The sequence below is a fragment of the Mastomys coucha genome, unplaced genomic scaffold (genome assembly GCF_008632895.1).
Source record: "Mastomys coucha isolate ucsf_1 unplaced genomic scaffold, UCSF_Mcou_1 pScaffold21, whole genome shotgun sequence".
Lineage (NCBI taxonomy): Eukaryota > Metazoa > Chordata > Mammalia > Rodentia > Muridae > Mastomys > Mastomys coucha.
Window position 1 is genome coordinate 14555779 of NW_022196904.1, and position 10218 is coordinate 14565996.

Below are 10218 nucleotides of genomic sequence, written 5' to 3' on the forward strand. Positions count from 1 at the left end.
GAGGAGGAGGAGGAGGAGGAAGGAACACCATTGCAAGGAGAGGACTCAGAGACAGACCCAGGGCATGGAGACAGGTGGTGCCTAAGAGGAGTAGGCGGTCCTGAGGTGCTGCACCCCAGGGGAGGGGGCGGGGCTGGGGAGGGGAGCAGCCGCTGCCTCTGCCAGCTTCTGTCACCCGCCAGCCATCCCAGCCCTGAGCTGCAACAGGTAGGTAGGAGGCTCCTGTCCGGGTCCCAGTAGCTTCTTAGATGGCCACTATCTGTCCCTGTGGGATTGAATGACTGAATGGGTGACTGAGAGAATCAATGACTTTATACTTCCGTGTGTCTCCATCTTCTCCTCTGTCCTCGCCTTCTCTCTGTGCCTTCCAGTCTCTCTCCTCTTTCCTTGCTCCGTTTCTCTTCTAACCCTGCCATGCCCCCCTTTGTCCAGGTTTCTCCTACCCCACCTCTGTCTCCTTATCTCCTCTGTCCCTGGTCTGTCTGTAGCTCCCACTACTCCTCCCTTTGTTCCTCCTCCTTGTTCTCTTCCTCATCACCTCTCCCCCAGTATCTCTATTTCCATCCTCAGTCTATTTTCCTTCTTCATGCCTGTCATTTCTGTCACTGTGTCCCTCCCTTGGCGTTTTCACTTGTCACCTTCTCTGCCCCTCCGAATGGCTGGCTGGGTTGGCTTGCCCCAACCCTCTCCCCTGCCTGCTAATGAGCAGAGGAGCCTTTGAGGCAGCCAGGGGCTGGGGAGGGGGTGGGTCCCTGAGGGTGGCAGAGGGGGCAGCTGCTGCTGAGGCCCTAATGAGGCCCCCTCTGTGCCCCTCCCGCCGAGATCTTAATTCTCAGTTCTCCCTGGAGTCGCTGCTAATTGGCCTGGGGAGGGCCCCCCCCTTCCTGGCTCAGGCTCTATCCCCCAGGGGGTAAGGGCACCTGGACCAGTAGATTCTGATCAAGCACCTGTGGCCCTGTCCTTCTGGCCCTCCCTCCTCCACCTGCTTCTCAGCCTTCCATCCTGTGCATCCGTCCCTCCTCCTTTCTTCCCCAGCCCCTCTGCTCTTCCTCCAGCAGCCTCTTGATGCCTCCATTCGGGCACCCCTCCATCCTTCTGTCTTCTTGAGTCGTCACCCTTTCCTCTGCCTGTCTCTGAGATCCCATTCACTCATAGTTCCAACCACTTCTCCTGTTACTGGGTCACACCACCTCTTCTCACTACTCCCCGGGGGATCCAGAGTGTTCCAGCCCCCAGCCCACCCTCCTGCCAGGCATTTAACCCCTTTCCTGCTGCAGCCATGTCCAACAACATGGCCAAGATCGCTGAGGCCCGCAAGACAGTGGAGCAGCTGAAGCTGGAAGTGAACATCGATCGCATGAAGGTGCACAGACCGATGGGGAAATAGGTTGAGGGTCTGCATGAGGCTCCATTGAGGGCGGAGCCTAGAGCTGAGGCGGGATGGGAAGGTGGGGCCCGGGCCGGGGGCGTGGCCAGTCGAGGCGTGGTCAGGACACGGGGCGGGGATTTGGATGCTCCGGGAGGACCAAGCCAGGGAGGGTCAACTGCATCTCTATCCCTTGCCTGCAGGTGTCGCAAGCGGCAGCCGAGCTTTTGGCTTTCTGCGAGACGCACGCTAAGGATGACCCACTGGTGACTCCTGTCCCCGCCGCCGAGAATCCCTTCCGCGACAAGCGACTCTTTTGCACCCTGCTCTGAGCCCTCATGACAGCTTTATCCTCCCCCGCAGAAGTATGAATCCAATAAACGTGATGACTTGGTGGTGCCTGCACTTTGGGGGAAAACGAGGCACGGGCAGAACGTGGAGGCCATCTTTCGGGGGTGGGGGTGGGGGTGGGAAGCTTGCGTCCGTCTCTTCTTTCTTTCTGAGCGTGTGTGGAAAGCTTTGTGGATGGCGAAGCACTGCAGCCCCGTACTAGATGAGTATGCTTCAGTGTTTTTCATTTTCTCATGAGCTGGAGAACACCTGGCTATCGGCATGATAACTATTTCACAGCTGTTGGAACTGAAGGTCCCCTTCTCAGTTATACAGCTGAGAGGTCCTGACTGAGGCACCAACTACACGCTCCCTGGAGCCTCAGCTGCCTCATGTCCTTATTTCCCCCTGGGTGGGACTTATGGGCCTCTCTGCTCCTTCCCCGAAGAACCCGTTCATGTTTCACGTGGTGTTGCCCATACCACTGGCTTATTTTGAAAACAATTTTTTTTGATGGTTTACTCTTTTATGCGTATTGGTGTTTTGCTTGCATGCATGTCTGTGTGAGGATGTCAGATCCCCCCCGAACTGAAGTTACAGACAGTTGTGAGCTGTCACATGGGTGCTAGGAATCGAACCAGGGTCCTCTGGAAGAGCAGTGTGTGTTCTTAACTACGGAGCAAACTGCAGACACCCCCACGAAGCCCTCACACCCTTCTTTGACAGGCTCTCATTTCCTGGCCCTAGCTGTTTTGGGATTGCTTTGTAATCCAGGCTGGCCTCAAACTCACAGCAATCTGCTGCCTCTGCTTCCTGAGTACTGCCATGAAAGGATTATATCAAAACGCCTGGCTTCCTGACTCCCCCTTTTAGGTACTGGGGATTAGAACCCAGGGCAAACAAGCAATTTACCACTGAGCCTCGCCTCCAGCCCCTCACTGGGGGATTTCCTGTCAGATGCTTCCTGTTAAACCCTTTCACCAGTCCTCATATTACTGTACATTTTACTTTTTCTTTTTTTTCTTTAATTTTTTTTTTCAAGGCAGGGTTTCTCTGATAACCCTGGCTATCCTAAAACTTGCTCTGTAAACCAGGCTGTCCTCAAACTCAGAGATCTGCCCACCTCTGCCTCCTGAGTGCTGAGATGAAAGGTGTGTCCTTTAATGACCAGCATTAATTTAATGTCACCACATCTGGCTTCCCTCTTAACTTGCTGTTTAGAGACAGGGTTTCACTGAGTTGCCGGGGTTGCAGGCCTGTGCCACCAGGTCTGGTCCACTCTAACTTACTTCTGTCTTCAAACACTGACCTTGTTTAATCCATCCATCTATTCACTCTTCCAAACCATCCCTGGAACAGTCCTAACTTGGGCAATGCTGGGAATGTGACTTGGTGCTGCTTCCACTGTGCAGAGCTGAGATTAGACAGTTCAGAGAGAGAGAGAGAGAGAGAGAGCACTCATGGCCCAGCTCAGAGGTCATAGAGGGGTTCCTTGCAGAAAGGACATCTGGGCTAGTAAGGAGGGTTGATAAGACTTGGGGACCTGAGGGCTGGAGAGATGGCTCAGCAGTTAAGAGCACTGACTGCTCTTCTGAAGGTCCTGAGTTCAAATCCCAGCAACCACATGGTGGCTCACAACCATCTGTAACAAGATCTGACACCCTCTTCTGGTGTATCTGAAGACAGCTATAGTGTACTTACATATAGTAAATAAATAAATCTTTAAGAAAATCATGTGATTAGTGGGAGCAGTGCTCCTGACTTTAATCCGAGCATTTGGGAGGCAGAGGCAGGCAGATCTCTGAGTTCAAGGTGAGCCTGATCTACTGAGTGAGGTCCAGGACATCCAGGCCTACACAGAGAGAAAAATCTTGCCTTAAAACAACAACAACAACAACAACTAACCAAACAAACAAATAAAAACACAAAAGAGAAAGTCCTGTCATTAGATGACACAAGAAGCAACGAATGAAGGAGTCAATCATTCGGGAGCCCTCTCTGCATCCTTCCTGCTGCTATCTTAATTTGGGGTCCTGTGGGCTCCAATCCAGCCGTGTTTTCCTTAACTGTGAGGGCAGAGGACCCTGTTTTATTTCCGGGCACACACTCTAGAACAGTGTATATGGAGCTTGCAGTTGTGGTTTGGAGGCTATTTTTGGCCTAGATGATGCTTAAACAAACGTGTTCTTAATTTGGTTGTGACGCAGAAAGAGTTTCTCATCAAAGTCCTTACTTCCGGCCTCCCTGAGGGTACATTTTATTTCATATTTATTTATTTATTTTTAGAGTCAATTTTTAAACATTTATTTATGTCTATGAATACACTGTAGCTGGTCAGACACTCCAGAAGAGGGCATGGGATCCATACAGATGGCTGTGCGCCACCATGTGGTTGCTGGGGATTGGATTTAGGGGCTGTTCACACCCCACACCCCCAGCCATCTCTCTAGCCCTTATTTATTTATTTTTGACACAGGGTTTTGCTCTGCAGCCAGGCTGGTTTCAGACCCACTATCCTCTTGCTTCAGCCCTCTGAATGCTAGGATTACAGGTATATGCCAACATGCCCGGCCTTCCCTGTGATTTTATGCCCGGCTTTCCAGATGGGCAATGTCCCCACCATGCCCTATTACATCCCTATTGTGTAACTTTTTCTTAGGAGGCACACATGAGCAATTATTTGTTTATCAATGACAGACAAAAGAAATGATTCTATCCAGATCTAGCTCAAGGACCCAATTAGTTTACTGAGGTCACTTACAGGAACATTGGTGACTCAAAGGCAGCCACATCACCGAAAAGCCCACCGTGGCATAGTTAATGATTCAGGAAAACAGCATCCCTGGAGCTCCTAGCTCCACAGAAGAGTGTCTTCTTCCACAGCAACTGTTTACTGCTTCTATAGCTGTGAAGGGGCTACAGAAGTCTGAAGACAGAATGGGTAGTTTTAGATTCAGTGAATGTATGGCCAAATAGATAAATCATCTTCCCCTAGTTGTTGTTGTTGTTGTGTATGTGTGTGTGTATGCGTGCATGCGTGCACATGCATGCGTGTGGTGGCTGGGTTGTGTGTGTTGTGCCTGGGTTGAGTGTGTATGCATGATCATGTACACATAGGTACACATTTGCACATTGTACGTGCGTGTATGCATACAGGTATGCAAAGATGTTTCTGTATGTCCTTGTGTGCACAATGTATGTGCCAGTGCCAGTGCACATATACGTGTGTGTGTGTGTGTGTGTGTGTGTGTGTGTGTGTGCATATGGATTCTGTGACTTTCTGAGCTTCCTGGGCCTTGGCGGTTCTTTTGTTTTCTGTGTCTTGGGTGCCTCCTCTTCCCTCTAGAGGAGAAGGTTTTTGTTTGGAGGAACAGCTCTGAACAGTAGGCTAAGGAAACAGAGTTGCCATTCACCATGGGGGGCTGCTTAGGGACTTCTTACAGTGGAATGAAAAAGGAAATGCTTCCACTGAAACTAGGGAGGGGGCTAGTATGGTGGCTCTGGCAGTGAGGAGCTTGTCATGTGAACATAGGAGCCTCAGTTTAATCCCTAGCAACCATGTAACAAGCTGGGAATGGTGAAACTCAGTTGTAATCTCACTGCTGGGGAGGTGGAGATAGGGGCGGCTGACATTCACTGGTCAGGCAATCTAGCTAAATCTGTAAGCCCTAGGTCCCAGAGAGGGACACTATCTCAAACGAACAAGCAAACAAAACCAGAGGAAAAATCAGACTTGATTTATCTAGTTCTCTATACATTCACTGAATTCAAAACTACCTATTCCCTCCTCAGGCTCCCTTAGACACCACTCCACTTGAGTCTGTTATTTTTGCTGATGGAGACTGACTCTCAGTTTCCTGAAGTGGCTCACTGGGCTTTCCTCCCCAGGAGGCCTTGCATGAGCCTGGTAAGTGCTCTACATTTTGCATCGGATTAGGGTCCCCTGGGTCCCTACTCTGAGCTTCCTGTAGAATGGAGGCAGAAGCAGCTGTAATTACATCTCCGTCCTGCTCCCACCTCTCAGCCCGCTCCAGTCTGGTTGCATCATGTCTGGGGGAGCCCCAAGGGAAAAGGGGGACAGAGAAAGAGAGAGAGAGCCAAGGATGAGCTGGGAGTGGAGGAAGGAGTGGAGAAGGACACCTGGTAGGCGCAGGCCCCAAGGCTGCTGGATTGCACAAACCCAGGCCTTCACAGCTTAGAACCGGAGGGAATCTGGGCTCTCAGAGCTGCTGAGCCCCAAGTTTCAGTTTATTTATTTCTTTTTAGATTTGATACTGCATACGTGTGTGCACACCTGTGTATGAAAGTCAGAGGACAATTTGTGAGAGTTGGTTCTCTCCTTCCACCACATGGGTCCTAGGAATGAACCTGATAATAGCAGGTGCCTTTCTCTGCTGAGCCATTTCACTAGCCCTCCAATTTCTTCTCTCTCTCTCTCTCCCTTTCTCTCTCTCTCTCTCTCTCTCTCTCCCTCTCCTTCTCTTCCAAGGTCTTAGTTTTACAATGTAGCCCTGGCTAACATAGAACTCATGATGATCCTTTTGTTTCTGCTCCTGAATGCAGGGATTACACGTTGGGCTTTTTTTTTTCTCCCTAAATTGGGATCTAGCTTTGTAGCTTTGGTTTTCCTCAAGCTCCTAGCAATCCTCCTGCCTCCTTAGCTCCTCTGGTGCTGTGATTACAGACAAACCATTATACCTGTCTCCTCTGTTTGTTTTTGCAGTTTCTTACTCTGTAGCCTAAGCTGGCCTTGAACTCAGAGCAGTCCTTCTGCCTCCTCAGCCTCAGAGGTGCTAGGATTAGAGGTAGAAACTCTACGAGACTCTCACTTTCTAGAGTCTTCCAGCCTTGTGAGGAAGAAACTTGGAAAGCCTAGACCAGTGGGTCTCACTTGACCCCCTTGGAGCCACTGGGAAACACAGATATTTATATTACTGTTCATAACAGAAGCAAAATTATACTTATGAAGCAGTAATGAAAATAATTTTATGATTGGGATCACCCACAACATTGGGAACCGTATTAAAGGGTTGTACCGTTAGGAAGATTGAGAACCATTGGCCTAGACTGTTGAAATTTAGTGCCCTTCCAGACTGGACTCTGTGTGGTCTCCACTTCCTCCTGCACCTTGCTGATTTGCAAGAGGCTGTTGGGAAAGCTCTGGGGGGCTGGTTGGTAGGAGGGAAGTCAGGAGATGGAGGAGGGGGAATGACAGAAATTGGGAGGAGGCTGAACCTAAAGTGGGGGCAGGGAGACAAGTCTGGTGACGCCAGAAGCACTTGATTAATTAATCTCATTAACTTCACAACTCCTAATGGCACTGTCTCTGGTCACCCCAGCTCTCCCTGTCACCCCCAGCTCTAAGATCAGCTTCAGGGACCAGGATTTAGCTGGAGTCAGACACAGGTTGTGGGGGCGGGGTGTGTGCACACCTAAGGAAGTGCCCCTCCCAGTCTCTACCCCAGCGCTGGGTTGTCCATTCCCACAACTAAGTTCCCTGCCTCCTGCTCTTCACTCCACAAGCTCTGGAGAAGTGTTGGGCTGGCTCTGGAAACCTGGGAGAAAAGAGAAGGTCCAAAGTCCCAAAGAGCAGGACAACCTGAAAGGGTCTAGAAACTTCTTGAAGCAATGCTAGGGCAAAGTGAGCCAAGACAGGCCTGACAGCAGGCATGGGCAGCCGGCAGCACATGTATGGAACACATGTGTGGAGTGAGGCACAAACATGGTCCCAGGGAGGAAGGACCCAAAGTGTCAGGGCAAGTCTGCAGCAGGAACTGAGTCTGCTGGGACTCTCTTTCCCAGGTTCTGCATACCATGTGGCAGTGCACATCCTCACTGCATGGTGTCTTGTCTTCTGAGCCCCTCTCTGTCCCTCCAGCCTTACTACACAGTGATTGTCAGGCTTGTTGAATGAATGATAGCTCCAACAGCTATCCGAGAGAGGATAAAGAGAGTCTCTTATTTTTACACAGTATCCCATGCCTGGATGTTTGTTGAAGAACCCACCAAGGCTTCCCAGTGAGTGGTAGAGATGGGGGTGGGAAGATGGCTCTTCTTGTAAAAGCACCTGCCGCCAAGTCTGAGGACCTGAATTCAGCCCCCAGGACTTACTCACATGGTGGAAGAAAAGAGCCGATGCCCACAAGCTGTCCTCTGTCCTCGGAATGCCTTGACACATGAGCAAAAAATACATAAACTCAATGAATATGATAGAAAATTATTGTGAGCTATGACATGTTGATACATGTCTGCAAAGATACCTGTGAACTGGCAGTCCACATGTTCTCCCCCACTTCACAGACACATGCCTATCCGTGCATCACACACAGCAGCAAACATGTATCCATGGAGGAGGGATGGCTCAGTGGATAAGTGCACTTGTTCTTGCAGAGGACCTGGGTTTGATTCCAGACACTCACATGGTGCCTCAAAGCTGCCTGTAACTCTACTTCCAGGCCACCAGCATCTGCTTCTGATCTCCATGGGCACCAAGCATGCATGTGGTGCACAGACAGACGTGTAAGCAAAAACACACATATAAAATGAATAGTTTTTTTTTTTTTTTGCAAATTACATATCTGTATATCTGGCCATATCTATGACACCCCTACCTATGACTCCTATGTGCATATTCTATTCCCACCTTACAGAAAGCAGCCAGATAAAGACCTGGCCAATGAAGAGTTAATGAAGACACCCATAGGAGCTGTGTAGTCTGTCTCTGTCTCTGTCTCTGTCTCTCTCTCTCTCTCTCTCTCTCTCTCTCTCTCTCTCTCTCACACACACACACACACACACACACACGCACACACACACACACACACACACGCACACACAAAGAGACTTACACCTTAACTTGTAGCTCCCTGTCTCCTTCACCTCTCCAAGCTGTGTCTCTGAGTAAGTCCCCATTCTCTGTAGTGTCTGGCCTGTCCTTCCTCTTCTGAAGAGCCCTGGGGTCCCTTGGGGAGGCTGAGTCCTGTTGTCTGTGGTAGGTAGAAAGCAACTTGCTGAGTCACCCTCACAGGGCAGTGCTCTGTTCCCAGAAACCACGGTGAGGGGTACAGATGGCCCATGCCTCACAGGAAGGCCCCTGGCACTAGACAAGGGGGCACATAGAGCCATGGATATAACCTTGGTGTAGATCTCAGGGTCCCTTTGTCCTCCCCTCAGGAGAGAGCTCTGGCTGGTGCTTCCCTACCTGCTTCTGCTTGGTCTCTGACCTTTGGAGGGAGAGCCTTGTACAGCCCAGACTGACCTGGGACTCACTGTGTAGTTGAGGATGACCTTGAACTTCTGATCCTCTTAACTACACTTCTGGAGCGTTCCACACCTCAAGCTAGCCACTTCTGACCTAGGAGCAGGGAGAGGCACCTGGAGCAGAAGCTGGCATCCACAGCGTAATGGCTCCTAGAGGTGTAAGAGGGGAATCCGAGGCCTAGGAGAGTGTGGGGGCTTGTCTGAGGTTCCTGGCCATAAGACCCAGGGGACTTCCCAAATAGTAAGTGATGGTGATGGGGACAGGAAGTCAGCAGGAGAAAGCTCCGGGAAGCAAGAGTTCCCACCTCCTCCTCGAAACTCCCCTAATGCCGAGACAGGACGCCAAGCCTGCCAGGCATCATCGTTCATTAATATGATATGACTTCCTGAGTTTCCTCTGGTCTGCCTGGGAACCAGAACCCATGACAGGGACCACATGGCCTATAGGCCTGCCCCTCACAGCCTCCCACCCCCTATCCCTCACCCCACTAGGTTCCTCACTCCTCAGGGCAGGGCTGGGTGGTCCTTTGGGGATCCCCAGGGCAGCTGGAACTGGGGATCCATCCTGTCGGAAACCAGGAATGCCAGCTGGGTGGCAGCTGGGCATGGGTGATAGGAAGATGTGGTCACCACAGGGGTGGGGACAGAGAGGGCAAGGCAGCAGCTGCCTGCAGTCCAGCCCTGTGTCAGGAACTCCTCTGCCCTTAGACATGAAACATCTCTGGACTGGCTTTTTCCCTACTGCTAGGTGGGTGGGATGCTGGATACATTCAGCCACATGCCTAAGACCCATATCATAGAGGAGAAGACTAGGGTAAGCCACCACTTGTCCAGGACCATAATACATCAGAAAGGTGGTCACATTGGTACAAAAATGAAAGTCAAATGGATGTGTAACTTCTTCACTAAAACAGTCTCCCTGAAAAACAAGGGTGTTACAGCTGGGTGTGTAGGCAGGCGCAGAATTGTAATGCTAGCACGTTAGGAACTGAGTCAAGAGACTTGCTGAGAGTTTAAGGCCAGCCTGAGCCACATAGTGAGACCTTGCATCTCACCATCAAAGAAAACAAAGCTCGCAGGCCTTGATGCCAAGCAGACGCTTGAGTTTATCCCAGGGACCCACACGGTGGAGAGAGAGAGAGACAGAGAGACACACATACATACATACGTACAGATATACAGATACATAGAGAGAAAGAGAGAGGGAGAGGGAGAGAGAGAGGGAGGGAGGGACAGAGGGAGGGAGGGAGGGAGGGAGGGAG

The 10218-nt window shown here is 50.8% G+C and overlaps 1 protein-coding gene across 3 annotated transcripts in view; it reads left to right on the forward strand.

Moving 5' to 3' along the window:
• The window catches only part of Gng8 (G protein subunit gamma 8), a 3855-nt gene extending 2084 nt beyond the window's left edge, over positions 1-1771 (forward strand). Inside the window, exons 1-3 of one of the 3 annotated variants that reach the window (XM_031385493.1) lie at positions 64-207; positions 1278-1363; positions 1570-1771. In XM_031385493.1, the coding sequence (XP_031241353.1) occupies positions 1280-1363; positions 1570-1698 (213 nt within the window). In that variant the 5' untranslated portion in view covers positions 64-207; positions 1278-1279 and the 3' untranslated portion in view covers positions 1699-1771. Of the gene's footprint in view, positions 1-63; positions 208-1219; positions 1364-1569 lie in introns of those variants that run through there. The other 2 variants (XM_031385492.1, XM_031385494.1) reach the window with 2 other exon arrangements.
• The last annotated feature ends 8447 nt before the right edge of the window (positions 1772-10218 follow it).